We start from the raw sequence: 24,288 nt of genomic DNA, 5'->3' as shown, positions 1-24,288 counted from the left end.
TATTTTGTTAAAAAGAAGTTGGATGCTGAAATTATTTCTTTTCCATTTATATCATCCGAGTATCAACTTGCAAATGTTCTTACGAAAGCTGTGTCTATTACAGTCTTTCTCAACTCGCTTGACAAGTTGGGCATGCATGACATCTTTGCTCCAACTTGTGGGGGAGTGTTAGCGAAATACTAGCTTAATTAGGAGATTTATTTCCTAATTTATTATGACTATATTTCTTTCCTTTTGTACAGATATTGTGTAATTAGTATTTTATCTTGTTTCTTAGTTTGACCATACTAGAGTTACATCCTTGTATTATAAATATCTCCTTTTGGAGAATGAAATACAACATGAAAATATTCTATCTATATTGTTTGACAAAATTAAGATCGATGGTGAAGCATTTCAGCCACCGCCATGAGTTGTGCTCATATCAAGTTCAAGATGATGATGAAATCATTTGCTCCAGCTGTGAGCTACCTCTAGACCTCATGATGAATTCAGCTACTTCTGCTTACAAATGCACCAAGTCCAAGTGCAACTTTTACCTCCACGACTTGTGCTTTGAACTTCCCCAAGAAATCAAACACAAGTCTCACCCAAAACACCCTCTTACTCTCTCCACCCCTCCCTATGAATATGGTGAGTTCACGTGCGATGCATGTGGTGAATTTGGCACTTGTTTCACCTTCCACTGCACCCAATGCAAATATGATCTCCATGTTCAGTGTGCTACTTTGCCTGAAACCCTGAGCCATCATCATCATCACCACCTGCTCACTCTTTTTTATTCTTTGCCAGATCATCATGAGAATGAAGGCAAGCTTAATATCTGTGATTTTTGTCAAGGCACTTTCCCTCGGGGCTGCTGGCTCTACTCTTGCAGAGATTGTGACTATAGTACCCATCTGGGGTGTTCAACTGCTGAAGCTGATCAAGATTACCCGGAAGATCAAATAATAATCTCATCTTGATTCAATTTTAATCATTTTCTCCCCCATTCTTTGCTCTCTCTCTCTCTCTCTCTCTCTCTCTCTCTCTCGTCCTTGTAACTTTCCCCACTTTTATGATAACTTCTTGTTTGAGGACTGTGGTGGATTATGATATTATAGTGTGGAGTAGGCAGATGAAGGCACAGGGAACCATGTGGGTACTCACCACCTCCTTGCTGCCGTGAACAAATCATTGTGGTATTAGGCAGATGAAGGCTTAAAAACAGGCTTGTAGGACAGATAGATGGAATTATAAACTTACACTAACAGGAGACAGATTCTTCTGAAAATTAGAATTGAATGCGTATTCCTAATCTTCCAAAGGCAACGAATGAAGGAAAAAACCCAAAAAGGACAGGCTGCACTATTTTGTTATTTGAATGATATGTGAAATACTATTATTATCCTTGCATTATGATTTTTAGGGAAAAAAAATATTTATATGGCATTGTTGCAAGTTTTAGGTTTTGCAAGGCTTGGATGATATATTTGGTCCCTTTGAAAAGTCAAATAGGTTTTTTTATTAGAGTTTGAGTATTATAGAGTTTTTATATATTTTGGACCCTATTAATAGGCTTTCATGTGAAAGGCCCTAAGACAATTTGATACATACCTTTACCATCCGTTTGGATGAGGGAAAATAACTCGGAATTTAGGTAAAAATTGGGAATTGAAGAAGAGAAATTGACAATTCCCTTGTTTGGCAACTTAAACGCGGAACTTATTAAATGATGCGTGGAAAAAACATAGAAATTGAGACATCAAATTCCCGAGTTTAATTTCCACCAAAATAGGCGTCATTTCACAATTTCCGTAGTGCGGGAATTCATATTTTCCAGTGTGCCAAAACTTACATTAAAAAAAAACCCACCAAACTTTTCATTAAAAAAAAACAATGCCAAAAACCTATGAAACCGAGTATAGCCAAAGAAGTAAGGAGAAGGAGTTCTTCTTGGGTTACATGGCTCTTTGGATCAAGTTTGAAGGTTAGTCTTCAAGCCTTTCTCTCCTTCAATTTTTTATTTTTTTTATTTTGGGGTTACCATGGTTTCTGAATGGCTATCAAAATTGGGTGTTTCTGACTAAATTTATCAATATGTTGAATGGGTTTTGTGATCTTTGCGGTACTATGGCTGGATTTTTGGGAAGTTTTAACAAAATACTCTATGCCCATGGATATTGGTGTGTGATTGGTGTTTATGGTACAGCTCTGTAGTTGTTTGCTAGCTTTATCACTTTGTGTTATCGCCTTACTCTATAGTTGTTTGTTAGCTTTATCACTTTGTGTGAGCCATTAGATGTTGATTGTAAGCTACACCAACTTGCCTGTAAGCTGTAGCTTGGCCAAGGTGCTCCTTCATTCTTTGGGATCTGAATTAAGTCTTATGATAATGATTCATTGATTTCATCATTTATTCCTATACTTTTGTTTGCAACTTTTTAATCAAAGCCATTTCAGTTTCTCTAGTCATTGGTCTTTTGCCAAGTGAAAAAGAAGTACTAGGGTCTTGATTGTTGATTGCTTCTAGTTCTAATTTACATGAGTTATCCAAACATTGAAATTTTCAATTTCTGTCATTTACAAAATTCGATATACATAAATCCAAACAATGAAATCTTCAATTGCCAGAAATTGAAATGACGGAAATCTAAATTCCGTCATTTTAAAATTCTATGTAATTTGCAATTCCTTCATCCAAACGGAGAATGTCTAAAGCAAGAATTCTATAGCGAGGGCCTTGTATACGGCCTGCGTAAATAATAGTTTTGCATAAATAATAGTTGGTTATGATTTTAGTGTAGTTTATAACATACCATGATGTTTTTTTTTCTTTATGCTGCCTCCAAAACCTGTTTTTCATGCTCACCAAACGTTTAATTATCAATCTGCCGGAGAACAGGTGGTTTTGTTCAAGATAATTTCGTCATATAAAGTCTGTTCCTTCACATAATCAAACAACTTTTGTTATTTGGGTCAATAATAATCAAACAAATTATTTTCTTACTATGGACAACATTTTCAAAATCTTCAGTTCAAGCTTTCCAGTCATGAGCACCAAATTTGCGGTCTTCTTTTTTCTTTTTGTGGTCAAAACATTGTTTTAAACCAGGTGTCTCGCCCTCTTAAGATCAGCTGATGATATATATCATACATCAAACAGGCAATGAAATTGTTAAGTTTCAAACCTTTATCATAAATATACATGTACAAGTACTCTAAAGTTTGACAAAAAGCACAAAGAAAGACATCTATGAATTCTTTTGATGAATAATTTGAGCAAGCACTGGAGCTATTTACATTGAGCTAAATGAGACCATCCCTAAAATAATTTGGATAAAAATTACTCCTTGTTGCTGGAGGAGTGGTGGCCCTTCCTTTGTCCTCCTCCTCCGAGAATACGTGAGATCTGTAAACCTCGACTGAATGCTTGGTTGAACAGCATTCGTGTTTGGAATTCGGAAACGAAAGGGAACCAAGCCAAGAATGCAACTGGGGTGAAAAGAAGCAACCCCATGATTATTTCATAACCACGAGCAAGTGTTTGAACTGACCCCCAAAATCCTGCTTGTTGAATTAGTGGCTTACAAGCTTGTGCAATCTATAGGAATATTTATGAAGATAAAAAAAACAGAAGAAACAATTAGAACAAATCAACGAGTTAATAGACAATTGAAAACTAGGTTACAAATATTAAACACTAAATAGTTAGAACAGGAAATTAGCAACAAAAAAAAGGATTAATATGATTTACTGACCAAAAGCAATCCCCATCCAGTTGGCATGAAGGCAAGAATGCAGACTACAACATCCCGAAGCGTCATATGAGGGAGCACTATTAAGGTAATGAAAATAGATAAAAATGTAATAAATATAAATCCCTTAACCAGTCGAAACAAAAGTTGATAGTCTGCACTTAATCGTCGCCTTCCAGCAGACACGGCCTGAAAATTTTTAGCACAATTGTCAAAATAAATCTAAGAAGCAATAAATTGATTTTTTACAGTCGTAAATTAGTTTGCAATAACAAAAGAGCTGGTAAAAGCCAAGTAAAACATTTTCTGACATGAAAAATATGCAGAAATTAACATAACCACATACACAAGCTTATTGACTCATAAAATGCCTATATGAGCATTTGCCTTCTATGTAAGTACGTTGAGAACAAGACTGAAAAAATGGTTAAATGGTTTGTCAGATTTTGACATGCAGCAAAAAGTTAAGTACACTCCATTGGTTGGTAGAGGAAATCATTTTTCAGAGCCTAGATGGTGACAGTTTAAGAACTATTTCCGTTTTAATGCTGTATTTGAGAGAACAAGAAAAAAGAAAGTCAGATTATTGGTTAATTCAGTTCTTAAAAGACAGATTTTGATGTTTATAACCTAACAAATACAAAATGCCTCTGCCTCATAAAAAGGCACGAAAGAAGAAAGCTTCTACGTGGTAATTTTTGCCACCAAAATAACTCATGAATGACGTCTTAGGAAGTTTCAATAAATACAAATCTTGAAACAAGAAAGTATGGCTATGTTTGGAAATACACATATTAGGAGTCCTGAAATTTTAACTACCCACCTTCATCAACACCAAAATTAGAAGGATCACCAGCCACGAAACACCATAGACCTGCAAGCGCATTGAAAGGAAAATTAATATTTCCACCTGCTTTATAAAAATAATAGATATTAGAATGTAACGGTCGAAAGAAGCATAAAATGCATATACCAGAAAACTTTTGTTGTTTGTAATGTTGAGGTGATAGACAAGCCCATACTGGTAGATGAAAAAGCGCAATGCTAATATTATCTCAGTAATGATACCACGTATTCCAGAGTAACGAAGATGCTCATGTTCTTTTTCCCACCAGGATTCCCAGCTTTTATCAGGAGAGACACCGATGCCTCCATGATTGTTTATCCACTTCTTCCAATCCGTCCAGTCATCGACAATCTTTTGCCACTCAAACCCTGATGGATTGAAGAGGAATGGAGCAAAAAGCCATGTTCCAACCATGAACCAAATTTGTATCGTAATGAGGATATATACAACCGCACTTCTATATGAACGACCAAATATGTGGTACACAACAAGCAGAATCAGTAGCTCGATGCCCTTGACAAAGTGGCTTCTGGAGTAGAGCCTGTAATTATCAGCGAATTTGGCATGAAACACTACAAAGCTACGACCCGTTGCTCGGTATTCTGCACCTCCGTGAAGTAAAGTCTTTCCATAATAGTGCGTCTTTGTACCAAGAGAAAATGTGAAAAATACAGGGGCCAATTGTAATTGCATTAATATGAAATCGCTTAGTGCAACACGGAACCCCTTTTCTAAACCAATTTCCATAACCATAGGCAAGGCCATCAAAAATCCAATTTGCACAACAGACTGAGAAGCAAGAGCTATTTGAAGAGGCTTATTGTCTCGAATAGCTCGATGAGTACTCAGACCATCTTCAAGCCCACTGAGAACAAGATAAAGGCGACCGTAGAGAAACACATAGACTGTAAGCACAGTCACCTGTCAAACCAGAACCAAAACATTTGAGATAATGGTAAAGGATTATATAATAAATGAAGAGAGAGGTATATTTTATACATACTAAAGTGCTGAAATAGAAACCAATTGTTGTGAAGTAGCAGGATAGCATCCGGAAGAAATCAAATCGATGCCCAAGCCTATAGATGTCACGACTCAGTGTCTGTTCGCCATTCCCATTAGCTATTTTTGCCTCAAAAATCGAGATCTGGTTCAGGCCAACATCTCGTCCTTTACCAACTTGTATATATTCATGATGAGTAACACTGCCTTCACGTACAGTAGAATTGAAACCTGCAGACAAGAGACGTGTGAAATTGGTACACTACCAATCCAAAACAAAACGAGTCTTAAACAAAGCGATGAGAGTGCCTGCAAATATGTCCTCGCTTAAATTGATGACTTTGGAAGCTTTGCTGACACCGCCTCTAGTCAGATGAAACAGTCTATCAAATACATCTGGATGGCCATAGTGGAATCTAACTCTGAATGAGGAAAAAAAAAAAAAGGATTCAGCAGCTTGAACTAGATAAGAAACATATGGTAACTGAAAATGTGTGTAGTGTGTTTCTTGAAACACTTCCAAGAAAAACACAACCAAAAAAAAAAAAATGTCTAGTATCATACACTTGTGTGACAAATAGGCCCCAGAGTTTTCAAAATTGTTCCTATCTTCTCTGACCCATTTAAAGGAGGGCCGTGAGTAATAATTGATCACATGTAATAGGCCCTTCTTTGTGGTCTGCTTTGATTCTTAGCATTACTTTCTTTAAACATAACTTTCTCCATGTTTGCTTTATATTTGAATAACTTGGTGATTCAAAACAGGTAACTAATGTTAAAATTCCACATACAGGATTCATAGTCTAAAACAGTCTAAAGCTTGATGTTGAAAACTTAGTCAACATCTATGTGTTCTTAGAAGTTAATACCCAAATTTTGAAAACATCCAAAAAATTGGACCTGTTTATTTATGTCTATTTAAGTGGCTTAGACCGCATTTGTCGATGCCAATTAATTGGACCTGTTTCTAATTTCAAGCCAAAAGTTTATACCAGAAATAAAAATTGGAATTTTTGGATCCAGTATCTGATAAATACTTTCTATGTGGAACAATCCAATAGCATAAAAACGTAAAACTGGTGTCCCATGTTGAATATTCAAAGCTTCGTAACTACAGATACCTATTAAACTAAATTGAATTACAGAACTCTCATTATTATTAAAAGTCTCAACAAAAAAATATACACTTTCTCCTGAAAACTTTTGTTGGTTAAATACAATAATATTCTCTCGAACTTTAAAATAGTGCAACTTTTATTGTCCATGTTTATTTTTCATAAAAGAAATTATTCTTAGAAAGTACTTATCGAGATCAATGAAATTGTATAAAAAGATTTAATGTTTTTGTCTAAAGAAATATAAAGAACAATGGATAATTAATCAAACTATCAACTGTGTAGTGTATTAAAAAACAATTCCATTGTAGCATAGCTGGGTTTCTAATTAGAACTGCATTAAGACTGCATAACCATATAAGAAAGTAGTTATAATCTATCTGTTCTATTGAATATCTAATAAGTTGTGCCACTGTTACCTTTAACTAAATAATGCAAAACTATGACAGAAGTAAAGAATGCAGTAATAAAACTTTGCAGATGAAACTAATTTAATCATGTCACAATTACTATGATTTTTTTTGCATAATTCAATATTTGACATCGACTTTGTTTGATAAACCTAAAAAATGTCTCCAGGATTACAAATGTTATCACAAACAGAAGTGTAAAATGGAAGTTATAACTTATAACATTTTAAAGTTGATACTTTAGCTTTATTATAATAATGAAATTAATTTGGATATTTTCTGACAAAAACACATGCGCTCCTTAGGGATATTGTAACCTGCTTAGAGGGATTAAATTTAACAAAATCAATCAAGCAGGAGCATAGTCCAGGAAAAAAAAAATTACAGAAAATCAATAACCACCATTCCACCAAACAAAATACAGAAAATCAATATCATACGGGACCGTAGACAAATTAACTAATAAATATTTGAATGAATGTTGAATATGAAAAACATTCTCAGTCTGCCTAAAATCATAGTTGGTACAAAATTATGATGATCAAATGATTAACACAGATTGTGACAGCTAAATTCTCATTGGGCTGGGAAATAAATCATAAATTAGAAGTTCTGGAAACAAAATATAAACAAAATTCCGAATTCTTACCTCAGAGGGTTAGCCAGCAGTCTCTGTCCAATAGTTACAAAACTAGTCTCCTGATTGGACATAAACCATGCAAGAGATGAAACACTGCAAAAGATAACCGAAGACATGAAACGTCACACACATAAGCACAAAAGAAAATTTTAAAAACAAAAAATTTATGAAGTCTTAATTTACTAGCAGCACTGGAATTCCTGCTTCAGAGCAACAACACAACAAATACCTGCCAGTGAATATGTGCTCCCTAAGTCCAAGTATTGTCGGATATCTAACACCATCATGTTTCTGAAATTCTTGCAGCAAATTCCTCATTTTGAATGCTTCTTCCAAATAGTTATCCTGTTGAACAGATACAACCACGTGGTACTGAGTTTCAAAAAAGCACAAGCATATAGAATTTATACCTAAACTGTAAGCGTAGCCGATACCCTATTCCAGTGTGACCCCCTACTTGTGTCGAGTTTTTTTCGCCAAAAGACCCCAGCATTAGACACAGAAGTTCTAGCGACTCTAAATACATAAGGATTGTAAACATGTCAAAGAATCTTGAAATCACTTAAAGTCCAGGTTCCAAAATGGCATATTTCATCCACCCTCACTCATTGCCCTTTCCTCTCTATGACCCAAACTTGGCCACTATTCCTACTTTTTTTAGCCTTAAAATCCTAATTCCCCTCCTCTTAATGACTTGGTAATTGGTGCTTTTGTTCTTTTTGTAATAACTAAGCATATACTTTTTCACACGCATGCACAAAGCATTTGCATATGGTCGTTTGTGTGTGTGTATACCTGGTTCATATCTATTGTTTGCAAGCCTTCCCCACGTGTGAAAATGATTGCATGGTTTTGATTTTCTGGCTTTCCCTCTCCCAATATTGCAGGTCCAGGAAGCTTTATCCGATAAATATCCTGTACAAGGAGATTTAAACAATCCATTGTAAAGCATTATTCATGTATAGAAGATGTGTTACAATGTTACAATTGCCTACTGTTGGATTGAAATAAAACAATAATTACTCTAAGAAGCACAAAAGTGAAGGAAACAAACTTGGCACCCCTAGGAGTCTCTTACAGGTCTAGGAAGCTCTGCCAGAAATATCTCAAATTACTGTCAATGCCCAATATTGAATGTTATAAAAATTATTACCTGATCCAACCTTTGAACAGGATCAGTGGAATCAATTGTCTTAGTTGGAGGAGCTGCCTTTACAAGAGCCGAATAGTAGACCTTCCGAACATTTTTTTTGGATTTATCTTCGCTAGTTTTCTCAACCTCATCAATGTAAGCTACCCGAAGAGATGGATAACTGCAACAGGGAAAATAGGAGACATTACCATGACTTGCTTCTAGAAGCACCTACGTTTTCTACAAACACCTCTGTGTATGCTTGTCTGGCACGAAAGTTTATCTTTACAATATCATTACATGAAAGGTAAAGTTTTAGCAATACCACCTGAACTTAACTCCTTTTGTCAACTAACCACCTGAATTTTTTCTTTATTGTTGCCCACATGAACTAAACTGTTGTTATATTAGTCAAAAGTTGATTTACCATTTTAAACCCAAATTTTTTTTTCCTGTAAAATAGTTATAATTTTTTGTGTGAAATAAGTAAAGCTTTGACCATTTGGGAGAAGTTTGGCATAATATAACTACCTCGCTGAAACTTGATGTTTGCTTAACCTATTACACTAAACTATAAGTATACTGTATTCATATCACACACACACACACACACACACACACACACACAAAATAAAAAATATAGATAAAAATACTAGATACTGAAGAACATACGTTGCCATAAGTTTCAAAATGTCCTTGGCACGAGCATCACCAGATCGCTTGTGAATTCCATATTGTTGGCATGACACAACATATGAGAATTTCATGTCAACTACTGCTTGGCATTGAGCTAATAGTGACGTTTCAGATTTTGAGTGTTCCTCAATAGTTGATTCAGCAGCCTTATAGCCTTCCATTAGAGCTAATAATAAGGGAAAAAATAAATCAATATGCCCTTTACAAAATTAACCGTATAAGAGATAGGGTAGTTACACTACAACTAAGTTTCAATACCTTCATCTTTTGCCATATCCAGGAAGGCCTGAAGTTCCAAAGCTTTTCGGTAATACATCATACCTCGTACTTAATTGTAGAGAATAGGGGAAGACAAAACTCATAATCATACATAAGAAACATAACAAATCAAATCAAGTGTCAAAGAGAGAGGGGCAGTAGCCCGCATCTGCTTATACCAGTTTTGGTCAACGTTTGGCCTCGATATGATGCCCATAGACGGAGTTTCTCTTCCAGTTCATCATTTGCTCTGAGTTCTTCTTCACTTTCACATTTGACCCGCTCAAGAAAGTTAGTCCATTCATCTGCAATCAATCATGGGTTCATAAAGAACAGTTCAGATAACAACGCACACTATATTGTAAGAGGAGAAACAACAAAAAAACAAAACAGAAAACAATTCACCTGGAAAGATCTTTTGCAAGTAGAAAAGGATAGAGACACCATCTTCGTTCTGCTTTTCCAGGTGATCGACGGAGAAAAGAACTTCTTCTGAATAGTATGGTGTCAAAACCCTACAAAGTAATTACGAAAATATCAGGCGATATACGGTTAACAAAAAAAACTTTTGACCCACAAAAAGACAAAAATATCTGCCATCCCATATTATTTTACACAACTTATCGAAATTATAAAGTGGTTGATACAAAATATGTCCAATATTTATTTTATTTTGAAATAGTGAAACCATAAGTCAGATCATCAATTTAAAATACGGATCAACTACAGAAAACCCCCCAAACTATATGGGTAAATTCAAATTCATTCAAAGCCACATAGGCAGTTAACGCTCGGACTGAAGGATTGGAGTGGTTTAAATGTAGGTTTATGGGAATTTCTGTACGCGTTTATGAAAAAGTGATAGTTCGTATATGAATTTGAAAATATCCCTATAGTTTGGGGGTTTTCTGTAGTGAGAATTATTATGTCCTTGAAATGGTTAAACCCAAGAATGTATTACTTCATTAACTGTAATGTAATACCCAGTACCCAAATTTATTGGATCATTATACTTGAAGAACATTTAAATTTCTGTTGTGTAAAATCAATAGGGCCTATATGGTTGGTTATTCTTATTAGCTAACTATATAGTTGGTCAAAGGTTCGGGTTACAAATTACATGCTTATACTATTATATATATCTTAGTGTATACATGTCACCACCTTGCAATTTACTTGAAACTATAGTATTGTGAAGATGTGTCAAGTACACTTTCATTTGGTATTATCTCTCCTTGTCTCAACCGTGAGACAATGGTGTAGAAAAAATTTTAAATTTATTATTTGTCTACGCTTCCGCAAACAGTTTAGTTACTCGAATTGGTATAGTACAAGAACTTATACACCTAACATCTATCTTATTGGTCATGGCTGCAACACCTGGCCAATAAACAAAACTTCAATTTGACAAAATAGTAAAGAACATTTTTCCCATGTCAAGGGCGTGACAATAATTGACACTGAAATATCTTCACCCCCGTCACCCATGAAAGGAAAAATGCAATAACAATGAAGAAAGTCCAAATTTAAGATAACTTACGAGAAGGAAAGCATATTTCGAACTTTAGGTGCAGGAGGCATGTCCATAAACAATGAGTTAGAAAAGAAAGAAATGCGCCTTCTAGCTTCCAAGTTGGATGGGACATCCATAGCAGACTCCTTCTCCGTAAGCAATAGATGAAGCCTTCTGATCTATAGAAGATAATGGATTCACAAACAGGATAAATTTATTACATGTAACTTTTACGAAACTCATTCAGACTGAGAAACCAGATATGAAAGGTCAATGCACTAACATTAATATTCTGGTCGTAATGACTAGCTAATCCAGCACTGAAATCATAACATTGTAAATGAAACATACCTTTTCTTTCCAAGCTTCTGTTTTTGGGGTCACTGGCACTGGGAAATTCAGTTCACCGAAATATGTATCCCGTTGATCAAGGGGTGTCATTCCCTCATCTTTCCCATAAGTTCCCCCATGGCTTGAATCTAGCAAGCTGCATGAAAAAGAAATGAATGGAGGATTGAGGGGGACAAAATCAAAAATATTAACCTAGTTGAGATATCAGATTCCAAATCATTTACGTGGGAATTTCATCCTCCATTATGTCCCTTGTCACAACCTCTAACATGTTGAGCAAGACAATTACGACCTGGTCCTTGTCCTCCTTTTTGTTTTCCAGCTGTAGGTCATCAGAAAGATATGGTTGGGACTAGCTACAATCTTGATTAATCAATAAAAATATGTGAAAGTTCACTGTCAAATAAGAATACCAGATGGTCAATCAACTGAACAAATTGCTCATGGAGGCTTGGGAGAGCACTCATATTGAACTCCGTTGTCAGATTTCCCTCAGCAATATGCGCATCAACTAAGGTGAAGATATCATTTATAACCCTGGACAGAGGAGTCATCAGGAAGATAACAAAAGTCTGGCAGATGAAATGTTTTCTTTCTATTCTGAGACATATTCAAGTAGTATTGAACTCACTTCTTTTCACGCTCTCCAAGGACCAAAAAATTAATAATACTTTTAAATGAAAGATAGCACTCGCGAATAGCACAGCGCATATAATTGTCTGTACTCATTCTCTTTTTCAGCTCACGATCTTTATCTTTGCTGTCTTTTGCCATGTCCAGCGCTATTGGGATCTACAGAATTAGTACAGAGTAAATACATGTATTGGTCTTGGTGAGACTAATGGAAGAAATTAGTCATGAGAACATAGACCTTGCTAGCAAGCAGAAAAGGAGGCCACTGGATGAGGTCTACTAAATCTGGGTCAGCCCCATATGGGACAAGCAGCAAGTTCTTTTCCCTGAAAAACAAATACAAGCTTTCAATATCAAACTATTTAATCCAAAAAGTAAAATAATGGAACTCAACATTCATTCAAGTTAAGGAAAACATTTCCTTGTCTGGCATCATTATTTACCTATCACTTATCAGATCCTCCTCTCTGAAACTGCTGATTATTTCGTTCCACATCTGTGCAAACTTTGCGGCCTCTTTCTCTTTGCTAGACGTGCTCTGAAACAACCAGCCAATGTGCAAAGACTCAAATGATGGTCTTTCAATGATTAACCGAGGGAGGTACCAAATTGTGCAGAGAAGGTCATTATCAATATTGGTAACTTCTCAAGCAGAACACTGATCAAACCTTATCAAACTTGCGGGAGAAAGTGGCTTTTAGTATTCCCTTTTTCTTAGTCTGCTCACTCTTCTCCACAGGAATCAAGTAATTATTAAAAGCACCTGGCAGTGATTCAAATCGAGATCTCAACATTCCCAGTGTACGAATCTGGAAGAAAGAAAAAAATCTGGTAAGGTGATTTAAGTTGAAAAAACCTACAATCAGAGCAAGGATTATCCAAGCAAAATATCATAACCATCAAGTTTTTAAATTCTCTTTCAAGGATTATCCATGCAAAATATCAGCTAAATAGAAAAATTGTTCAGCCATTTGATTATCCATATTTTCGTTTCAATTTCCTCTGAATGATTCTTTGCAAGGATAGCCCTTGAAGGATAAGCTAAAATATAGACGGATGTGTGCACTTTTCTCGCAATAAAGACACCCTTAACATAGGAAAAACTCATCATATATATAAGGTGAAGATTTTATGCAAAAAGCATACTAAAATGGGAAGATTTAATTTGTCACCACAATAAGAAAAAAAGAATAACAGGCGAACAGAACCAACATGTACAAGATATTCTATGGAAAAAAAACTGCTCGTGTTGAAACCAAGTGAGGATCCTTTTCTCTATTTTTCAGAAAGCAAAATGAGTTTCTATTTCCATGGCAACAATCTCGCATAATTTCTATTAGTATTTCTTCACTTTATTTGTTAAAAATCATAATTGGACATTTTTTAAAAAAATTGATTAAACCTCGAATGCTTTGAAACAAACCCTAAGTGATGCATGAGATTGTAGATTCACCATGACTCGAAAGCAATTAATTAGAACTACCCGGCATTCTTTTACTTTTTAAATAAAATCCCCCAACCAAAATGAAAAATAAGGATGATTGGGCTTTTGGCAGATTGGATTTATTGAGCTTCATCAAAATATGGAAAGTGATATAAACATGAGGATTGAAGAGAAAATAAAACTCCACCAACCTCTCCAAGACGGCGAAACGCACCATATATACCTCCAAATATTGTGGAAAAGATGGCATACCAAATTTGAGTATCCATAAAGTAGACCTATAGAGAAAAATATGAATAAAATTTTACGAGCAAAATGAAGACAACTAAGTGAATGATAAGACACTGATGTGAAAATGGGAGAAACATTAACATACAAGAACAATTGGAGCCCAGAGTGCAATCACCACACCAATGTTATTCTTAGCTGAAAAGGTCAAATGATGACATCATAAACCATCTGAATATAAGGAAGTTTATTTCATTTATGCATTTACCTCGAGGGAAAAACTCATGCCATTGGTAGGTCCCTATGTGAACTTTCATGATATCTTTAGTTGGTTTCACAAGAGGCCTAATCTGCAACAATGAAGAACAAATGACGCTGAGTCAACAAGTTTTGTACCCAAGTCTTTTTCCTTTTCTTTTTCTTTTTTTTTTAATTGAGAAGCACAAATCTTATTCAAAAGAGATAATGAACTACAAAAAGTGAACAAGCCTTTTTTTCCTGCGAAGAAACAAGTCTTATTAGAAAGAGATAAAAACTACAAAAAGTGACAAGCAGTCAATCATTGAGCAGGATAAATACCGAACACAGAAGAATTAATCAAAGATATTATCCTATATCTGCCCTTCAATTTAACAACAGATGCCCAAAGTGAAGATAGAAATGGATCACCCTCTCCAGAAGATCTTCAACCCCCACTCCCTTATAATTGTCAAAAATCCCCCCGTTCCTCTCCATCCAAAGCCCACAAGACAGCCATCCTGCAGCAACCCCACAAAACTCTAGCCTTCTTTCCTCTACCAAAGACAGAAAGTCACTAAGCACTCACTCCAGCCTACCAAATTATAAACACCACAAACTTAGAGCTACTGAACAATGAACAAACAGATAGTACTCTCCTATTTTATCTAACACATATACAGGAACTACGAGAAAGACAACAATTAAGTCTCCTTTTCTGAAGCAACTTATGCTTATTGACCCTCATGTCAGCCACTAGCCAACCCTAAATTTCTGAGAAAATATTTCTAGGAGAAGTCCCCTGAAATTTCCAGCTTCCAACGCCTCAAATCCTCTCTGCCTCCATAAAAATGAACTTTTATCTAATAGCAGCAGCAAAACTGATAACTCCATTACCTCTACTCCTTCAGAATTTCTTCTGAATCCAAAATCCCAACTCCCTGACTTAAAAGGAATAGATGCAAGCCAGGCGAAGACTATATTATGAAATCTGGATAACCTGAAAAACCGCAAGAAAAGTAATGCCAAAGGCTGTTCTCCCAACCACAACTCCTCCAACAATCTGACAATTACCTTATTCCCCACCACCAATTGACACTTACTCCATTGCCCACCACCAATTGACACTTACTCTATTGCCCACCACCAATCTGACAATTTTCTCATCTTCTTTACCCAGCTTTAAGACAAGACTATTGCCCCATTGCCAAACAGGATGCTATTATTAACAAATCATAGACAAAACTCAAATTGGCCAAAAGATTAAATAACGAAATCTGCGACAAAGCCCTTGGGGTTAGCCCAAGTGGTGAGGGTGGGTGCAAAACGGGTTAGGACTACTCAAGGATTCGATTCTCTTCCATTGTAACCAGAAGTAAAAAGTCTGCGACAACATGCTAAGGTCATTGCTTAAGCGTTTTCCTATTTCATTGATATTCTGATATTCAAATAGGCTTTAAATTCTCCCCTCAAGCAATTATGGGTAAAAGAAAAAGATGAAGAAAAGGCAAACAATTTAAGGGGGGGAGGAGGGCGCCCTCCGTTACCTAATAAACAAATAAGTCATGATAATAAAATGGTGTTGACCCTTACTAGTATGTGCCCCTCTAACATCATAAAATTACAAGTATGTCAAGAATCATCGGCATTTCACAAGAAGTAATCATTTAAACATAGATATGGACATAAGAAGAAAAAAAGTTTACTCCGCGGATGCTTGTAAACGTTGAAGAGGGACCAAAGAAGTACCTCTACATAGTAACTGAAGGCTAATTTCGACACAAGCAGAAGAACCCAAAAAATGGTATACCTAGAAACAAAAGCAGTCAGTAACAGTGAGACCAGTGAATGTCTATCCCAGGCCATTCCAATAGAAAGAAAAGACAAATCAAAATATCTATGGTTACTTGAAAAGAGAAACTGAGCTTTCGTGCATTCCCCTTCCAACATAAAGCCGAGACTGCAAACATATCAAAGAAATGAATTAGACTGAGGCGAATATACTGGAAAAAAAAAATTTGAACAAAAATTAAATGTCTAGAAAATGAATGATTCAGGTATCATATCCATAGGAGGCAAGTCCTGACTGCTTCATTCCATAAACACTTTACTGGAAATTACAAGGTACAAATACATACCTGAGACCACCACATCATGAGCATCACAACCCTTAAGTGTGACCTTTCAAGAAACCGACGGACAATTGGGAACATAAACAACAATGCAGAGAGCATGTTTGGAGATAAGTAGATGACAACAGCCAAAATGAACAAAGAAGATGAACTTGGACCATTTCCAAACCAATTCCTGATCATCCGTGCAAATCCAGGAGGGTTTTTCCAACTATACGCGTAAGTCACTGGTAAAACAATAACCCATGCTGCAGCTGAAACAGCCTTCAAAACATATCTTAGCCTGACAAAGAAAGACATGCTTCGCCTAGCTTTCCAGCTCAGAATTAAATCAAGAACAGCTGTAAAAAAATGAAAATAGATTAATCAAATTATAAAATTTATATGATATCATAGAAGGCTCATATTAGTCATCATTAAACAATATGTATTCGAGGATAAAGCATCCTTGTGCAATTCTACAGAAAATCCCGTCATAATCTTCATCTCATCAGAGGTATTACATATTTGATATTACTGAGTTAAAAACAAACACCAAATGAATCGTTCACAAGTTTAAACATAGCTTAAAACTCTTCATTACTGAACAGTTTCCTTATAGACTACAACCTTATGGCCTTATGCCAAGTGGTAAGCAAGGTAACATTCTAGGTTCTGGCTGGGAACAGGTATGACCCAGCAGTACAGATTAATTTCTTCCAAATTTTTCAGAAGATGATTCGCTTAATGTTGACCTGATATTAGGGCTACTGACTGAGTTAATTTAGATTTGATTGAGCTGATTTGCAAGATTTCTAGTAACATTTTCTAGAAATTTTACATTGATTTTTTACATAAAAAGATAATCTAAGGAACTTTACATAAGGGTTGCCCCTACTTTATAGCTAGACCCTCCTTTGGAATATCACTAGATTATTGTGCAGGCACATAAAATGGGACCGTTCATGGTTCTATCATCCATGTATACCAATAAAGGCAAACGTGGTTAATTTTTCATAGGAAATGGCATTGTAGTGATTTTCCAGCACAAGTATGTCACAGTTGAGGTCAATTATGTTGAGAATATTATCCCACGTCCGGAAAGTAAAGCCTTGCACCAAATAAGATATTGGCCTCTCCACCCATTGCCTATTGATTTAGGTTGGATGCTCTAATTGAATTATGGTATCAGAGCATCCAACCCAAAACCAAACGGCGATGGGCAGAGAGGCCCAAGATCTTTTATATTATCGTGAAAGGCATTACTTCTCCCATGTGAGACAATACTCACAACAGATTAAAGATACATGGAACAGCGACAAATTTGAATTTTGACCACAGATGCAACACTAAAATAAATAATAAACCAGCAAATAATAAGGTTAAATGGTTTTATTTACCTTGTCCAAGCTTCATTATCGCAGCAGTTATGAAAATACTCAGCACTTTCTTAAAGACATCACCTTCAAACATGGAACTTAATTCCCCCGACCCATTCCAAGCAACAATGATCATTGCCTAAAGGAAATTATTACATAAGTCCTAAGAGTGCACAGACATAAGTACAGAAGATAAAGAAGGTTAGTAAGAAAAAATTCACCTGTAAACTCAATATATAAAAGCTCCACATTCTATCAAAACTTCTGAAAATGTGCCAAAACGAGCGTATTTCAACAAAGTTGACTTTACCAATCCATCGTTCCCCATTGAGTGGTTTCTTATTCTGAAATCATAAAATTTCAGAATCAAAAAACAAACAGTTAAACCAAAGAGTAGAATGAGAAAGATAAAAGCTTTTGTGATTATAGAGTACCAAAAAAGAAAGTTGTTTTGACCTGGTTAATCTAATTCCTACTTAAACATCTAAATCAGTGGTAGCTTTTGATTTTTCCTATAGAGACTAAGTATTCCAATCACAGATAACCTATTGATAAATTGCATCAGTAAAATTATCAGAACTGAAACTGTTGGCATTCAGATATGTTATGTTATCCATAAAACCTGAACTTGTAACAACATGACATGATGATTAGAGACAAACTGAAAATGCTGTATATACAGCCGTCAACGTAATTTCTGGGGGAAGATTCTATCAATGAAATCAAGAAAGTTGAACTATAAACAAGAAGTGATAAATGATCCATGTCATTAACTAAGTAATTTGTAAAGTTATATTCATGCATTAAGAATGTTTGATGATGATGGTGAACTGCATAATCATCTAGAGTATAGCCACTCTAATTGAAACCTACGATTTAAGCTTTAAGCCCTGCAAGGACCATCCAATTAACAAAGGTAATTTGTTCAGTGGCAGGTGTCTGTGATTACCACAACAGATTACCACAAACACCTGCCACTTGAAGTTTTTCCTTAAACTTCCCAAAAGCAGAGGGCCGGTCCCACTTACAAGGCAGATGTTGAAGCATCTTTACTAGAAATAATAAATAATAAAAATTGAACAAACAAACAAAAAGGTTTGTACAAAGCAAGGTTGCAGATACCATAACAGTACAAAAAGAAACGGATATTTTTACAGTGGACAAATTCAATAGTTACATAATGAAAATCAGAGATGATAAACAAAGAAAGAAGGAAAACAAATATTTTATATCCAAAGTTACAGCATACCTCATCTTTTCCAACTTGAATCTCTTCGACTGGCTGGCAAAAGAAATCAGCATCGGCACGCATAGGCCATCCTAGCTTAAAACAATCAACTGACCTACAATTCCATACCAAACAAATCTTGTAATGTACAGTCTTAGCATTGGAAAATGCAACCTAAACAGAGAAAAGCTTGTACCAAAAGTATTCATTCAAATCATCATAATTCCTCCACTGAGAATGTTTTGATTTTCCTCCTTTGCTCCTTTTAGCCTCCTGTAAAAAAGAAACAAAAAAATTTAACGAGATATGAAGTAATAAATGTCAAAAGGAAAGAAAGAAATTTTATTAACAAAAGAAAAGTAGCAGAACACCTTTGCTATTGTATCATATATTGGAGTTACTACTTTCGTCAAAAAGGCCTCTTCTTCACCACCATAGGCTGGTTTTATGTGCTCACCCGTCATTGGACTAACACTCCCAGCTAGCATTCCATACAATTCAAATGCCATCTACAAAGTGTAAAGTACAACTGCTGAATCATACTGCTAAATTAAACATAGGCTTTCTCCCAATTACTTTGGCTTGGGTCACAAATAACAATGATCACATTGGTAAGAATAATATAACTTATCCAATAAATATATATAGGGAGAAAATAAAATAAAATTTTAAATTTTAAAAAAATAAATAAATAAAAAAAGCAAAAGAACATGAAAAATTATTTATAACATTTAACAATCTCAAAACATATTTGCAATATGTCCATAAAGAATCCTGACAATAGAATAGAGCATGAAGAAATAAGCTTTTAAGCTTCTAGTACACCAACCCTCCACCCTTCTGCAACAATTGAGTCCCAAGGAGAAAAAAGTAGATAACTTTAACAGTCAAATCCTATGTGTTTAATGTGTACTTGGGGTTTAGGGACTAAAAGATGTTGTAGATTAACTTGAATTCCAGGAATATACAGTCATAAAGCAAGGCAAAAACATCTTAAAGCGTACATGATGATAAATATAGCAAAGGCATTCTGGCATGAATTTCAAATTTGCAGCTTCTCCCCAGATAAGAAGATATAAACCCATGTATAGCAATTTTCGCTGCTGCACTTCCTGCTGAATAGTTGGCAACCTGCCAGTTAAAAACAGATTTTGTATGTTAATAGTGTGGAAACAAAACGACAGAAACAAATCACCATATTTCAATGGACCACTATAAACCACAGCTAAACAAATCAGCAGCTCCGCTTTTCGGAAGACTATAACTAATCCACTTTAACATTTGCTAGAAAATATTGTTGGCGTGATATACTAGGTTTAGGGTTTATTATTTAATATAGTTGACTTTGTATACTTACCTTTTTTGTATACTTTGTACATCTTATAAATACCTCAGGAGGAGGAGAATAAAATAATTCAATTCATTCAGATTTCTAGAAATATCAATATTATATTAAATTACAAAGCTTTCAAAAAGGATTCCTCACCAAAGGCTACTTTTGCGATCCAAGTATTTACACCATTTCTTGTAATTTTTGAAAAGTTTCTTCATTACGTCTGTTAAAGCACGATCGTCCAACTATACAGGAAAAGATTTGGCAAATAGAGTAAGGTAGTAGCAGGAGAAGGGGGAGAACTAGTTCAGAAAGGGAAAATATAAGGTAGAACTGAGAAGGATAACAACCTTGGGCTGTTGATCAGGCTTTGGTAATTGTCGTATGTGAACATTAGCAACCAACAGAATCAAGTGTTCCCTTTGATTTGCCACATTATCCTTCTGCACATTAATGAGTGGAGCTTAAGCTGCTCATAAAATATGAAAAACTCAGTAGTTTATGACATTCATTTTTGTTAGTCACTTCACCTGGAAACCAAACATAGCCTGGAGCCAGTCTAGAATGTCTTCATCTACTTTCTTCTTGTGGTCCTTCGGCCATGGTAGGCCCCTAGTGTTACGGAGTGCTGAAACAGTAGCATGAATCTGGAGAGCAAAAACAAGAGACAATGTGTTTCACCTGTAATCTATAGACATAATACTCTCAGTTTTAAATGAAAATGTTCAAACCTCGGGAAATCTCATGATTGCCTGATTTTGACTATCAGGGTCAAGAGGAAGAATATTGTAAGGTACATATATCTGCTGTTTTTCTTCAACCTTGGTGTGAGCTTCCAAAATCTACAGTACAAAAAATACAGACATATTTTACAAAGGAAATAGGTGTAAAACGAAGATTAGTATTATGAAAAAGTTTCGGGTCAAAAATTTCTGTTTCACCTCCTCAGCTACTTCAACAGCTTCCGTCTGATTGACAGCCTTCAAAACCTCAAATAAAACAGCAGCAGTTTGGTATGCTTTGGTCAGTTGCGCCCTGGGTTTGGAAAAACAAAACGTAAAAAACTAAAATATAAAGCAGCTGAGCAACTTTTCAATAAAAAATAGAACACGTCAATACTCCTAGAGACAAACCGATCTGCTTTATCAACAGCATTCTGCAAAGCTTGAATGTATTTTTTGTAGTAATCTCGATAAAAACTCTGCATTTCCCGAGCATCACTCTTTTGCTTTCCTGCCAATGTTGTTTCATTTTCCTGAAAAGAATCAAAACGATAAGTAATATCTCTGCTGAATTCCAAATAGTCCTAGATAAAAAAAATTAGGAGATATAGTTGCAATTACCAGGGGAAATGAAGGCTTACCCTTTCTAGACGCTGAAGAAGTGCAGTTTTAAACTGGCGGACACCACGTCCACTAGATGTGGGATCTAGTCTGTGAGCTTTCTCAAAGGCATAAAACCGACCTAATTCCAACATACACATTAGTATGAATTGGACTCCCAAACATACAATATAGTTCATAAAAATGACTTTGAGTTTGTCTAAAGGTCTTTTTTGCCATGATAAAATTTTGAAACATAACTTGTCTTATTACAATAGGTGGATTATCAACTAACCAACTATTCCACTGACTATGAATAATAAAGTAGCCTCAAGCATTGTAAACAAAAAAACAAAACAAAACAAAAGGTACAAGAAAAAAGATGCATTTAAAAACCCCAACTGATGGCTTCATTGACAAGTCAACATGCCTCGGAAAGCATAATTCTTCAAGTTCAACCCTTGGGGCCAGCTCCTCTGCAGTTGTGGTACTCTTTACCACATGTTTCAGAAACAAGTTGGTACATTTATAAACAAAATCCATCATGTATTGCTTTCACATAAGACATGCCCTAATATTTGAATCATGTATAATGAGTATCGAGACAGACAATTTACATCCATCACATTTTCTTTTCACATAACAGTCAGAAGCTATGGGAATAAAGTCCATACTGCAGTGTATCCAATCCAACCAGTTTCATGAGCTTTGATTAATCAAATATGAGTCTCATTACGAAACACGTGTGACTCTTACATACAGAGAGATAATAGAATACAGGCTTACAAGATGAGAAAACAAGTGCAACTCACATAGATAGGCAACTCTTGGATTCCTGGACTCAACTTCATTTGCAACACGGAGAATAGGAGCAATATCCACCAATGAAGAAGGCACCACCTCACTATCCAACATGGGCTCTCCAAAACTTCCTGCAGTCTGAGTCCGCAGAATCCGCCTCTGCGGCTGCTGATCAAACCCCCTTCTATATGCCATCTCTACAACTTAAGCCCTCAAGGGCCAATCAAACTTGCTTGCCAATGTCTACCTGTTGAATCCAAGGACACATAGCAAGTAGCATAAGCATAAGGAGAAGTGGAAAGTCCCATAAATGCCTAATCGGATAAGGATCAATTTGGATGCCAAGTAGAAATTCGGTCTTAACCGTTTCCCAATTTGTGATCCATGGAAACTATGAATTTCACTCAAGCGAGTCTAGTAATTCAACTATATGACTTTGTTTTGAGTAATATTTCCATCAAGAAATTTAAACAACAGAAAATGAAATACGTGTACTTTTTGGAAGTCCTCCCTTAACAGCAGAAGAGATTGAAACAGAAACGGAAAATATCACAAATTAACTCCTTGGTCACTTTCGGGGAGATAAAGAAGAGCAAAGCATGGCATAGTCGAGAAATGATAGTGAAAAGACAGAAACAGAGCAATAAAACTCAAAATAGCAATAGGCTCTCTCATTCTGAATTTGTGACTGAGCAATAAAACCCACCAGGACCATATACACTGTTCCTAGTCAAAATCAAACAGAAAACGAAACCAAGAAAACAATATGCGCTGAAATCTGAAAGCTTTTTTTACCGCTTTGTGTTTCTTCCAATTACTTAGGCCTTAGCTTGTGTGGGCAAGGCAGCGAAAGAAGCAAGCGAGAGAGAGAGAGAGAGAGAGAGAGAGAGGCGCGGAGCATATGAAGTGGGTTGTTGTTGTTGGGGGAAGTTGAGAAGGAAGAGGAAAACGTAGTGAAGAAGATGGTGAAGAAAAGCGAGTAAACGCTTTACCAGTTGTTGCTAGAGACGAGGGGGGGGGGAGTTGAGAAGGAAGAGGAAAACGTAGTGAAGAAGATGGAAAAGAAAAGCGAATAAACGCTTTACCAGTTGTTGCTAGAGACGAGAGATAGAGACGAGATCCCTCAAGTCTCCAACAAACATTAAAATAAGGAAACCAAGATATTTACTTATTTACACCTGCAATCATACACATGCACACACACTGTGATGTGAGACACTGACATTTAGAGAGAAGAGAGAGAGATGGGCCCTACCTATGGCCCTATGATGGGTGCGCAAGTCCAAGTGCAAGTGCAAGTGCACTGCAGCGTTGCTTCTGTTCAATTCAATTCAACTTTACTAGAAGGTGGGTGGATGCCAAGCGCTACCTACAAACAAAGGTCAAGACAAGACTCAATAGGCAGAAAGAAAGAAATGCATAGAGCATGACTATACTCTCTCTCTCCTACTCAAGGCACTGGGTCCCCAATACCCAATGAAATCGCGCCACGTCATCACATAAGTTTCTCCCAGTGTGTGTGTCTCTCTCTCTCTCTCCTCTGCGATCTTGATACTTTTCTGGGACACTGGACAGTCTGATATGGAAAATATGATATAAAAAACAGAAAAAAGGTTGGGTGGTGAGGTGACTGCGTGTCGGCCTATCTAGTACGCACATGTGTACAGTGTACAGTGTACATACATGCCCCAAAAAGCAAACCGCAAAACGGCAAATCTGAATAAGAAGGCTAAAAACAGGAAGCCAGCGAGCTTTAGACCACTGGGGCCAATTAAAAGATTAAATGTGTAAACCGACCAAACAGCCATGAAATCTTAATTACAAGGCCATCATAAATGGAAACACTCATGTTGGATCGTCAAATCCCGCGT

General features: G+C 36.0%; 2 protein-coding genes across 2 annotated transcripts; one reads left to right on the top strand and one right to left on the bottom strand.

Annotated features, from left to right (window-relative positions):
* Positions 1–294: 294 nt before the first annotated feature.
* Positions 295–1,046, top strand: LOC148916607 (protein VACUOLELESS GAMETOPHYTES-like). Its single transcript, XM_089051521.1, has one exon. The coding sequence runs from the start codon at positions 330–332 to the stop codon at positions 963–965; it is 636 nt and encodes a 211-aa protein (XP_088907647.1). The 5' UTR covers positions 295–329; the 3' UTR covers positions 966–1,046.
* A 2,103-nt stretch (positions 1,047–3,149) lies between these two features.
* On the bottom strand, positions 3,150–23,532 carry LOC103343514 (callose synthase 2-like). Its single transcript, XM_089051520.1, has 43 exons — positions 23,213–23,532; positions 22,429–22,664; positions 21,658–21,758; positions 21,428–21,549; positions 21,236–21,329; positions 21,026–21,136; positions 20,825–20,941; positions 20,645–20,737; positions 20,448–20,539; positions 19,966–20,092; positions 19,333–19,470; positions 19,158–19,234; positions 18,983–19,076; positions 17,955–18,077; positions 17,755–17,872; positions 16,382–16,716; positions 16,151–16,203; positions 15,993–16,053; positions 14,275–14,356; positions 14,155–14,204; positions 13,970–14,056; positions 13,003–13,143; positions 12,778–12,872; positions 12,573–12,660; positions 12,333–12,493; positions 12,115–12,238; positions 11,926–12,023; positions 11,702–11,837; positions 11,378–11,529; positions 10,243–10,352; positions 10,017–10,142; positions 9,838–9,906; positions 9,556–9,745; positions 8,905–9,064; positions 8,547–8,666; positions 7,981–8,096; positions 7,761–7,844; positions 5,896–6,008; positions 5,588–5,817; positions 4,711–5,505; positions 4,561–4,611; positions 3,741–3,926; positions 3,150–3,583 (listed from the first exon to the last, which is right to left on the bottom strand). The coding sequence occupies exons 2-43, from the start codon at positions 22,610–22,612 to the stop codon at positions 3,326–3,328; spliced, it is 5,862 nt and encodes a 1,953-aa protein (XP_088907646.1). The 5' UTR covers positions 22,613–22,664; positions 23,213–23,532; the 3' UTR covers positions 3,150–3,325.
* Between the last annotated feature and the right edge of the window lie 756 nt (positions 23,533–24,288).

Source organism: Prunus mume, linkage group LG5 (assembly GCF_029339155.1).
Source record: "Prunus mume cultivar Tortuosa linkage group LG5, ASM2933915v1, whole genome shotgun sequence".
Classification (NCBI taxonomy): domain Eukaryota; kingdom Viridiplantae; phylum Streptophyta; class Magnoliopsida; order Rosales; family Rosaceae; genus Prunus; species Prunus mume.
Note: the sequence above shows the minus strand (reverse complement) of the source record. Positions and strands in the feature narration are given on the sequence as shown.

Coding starts and splice junctions, on each gene's coding strand:
- LOC148916607 (XM_089051521.1), top strand. CDS start 330: ATGAAATACAACATGAAAATATTCTATCTATATTGTTTGACAAAATTA.
- LOC103343514 (XM_089051520.1), bottom strand. CDS start 22,612: ATGGCATATAGAAGGGGGTTTGATCAGCAGCCGCAGAGGCGGATTCTG. Junction 12,239..12,332: donor CTTGGAGAGCGTGAAAAGAA/GTGAGTTCAATA, acceptor TCCTCTGTCCAG/GGTTATAAATGATATCTTCA. Junction 10,143..10,242: donor CTTGCAAAAGATCTTTCCAG/GTGAATTGTTTT, acceptor GATTGATTGCAG/ATGAATGGACTAACTTTCTT.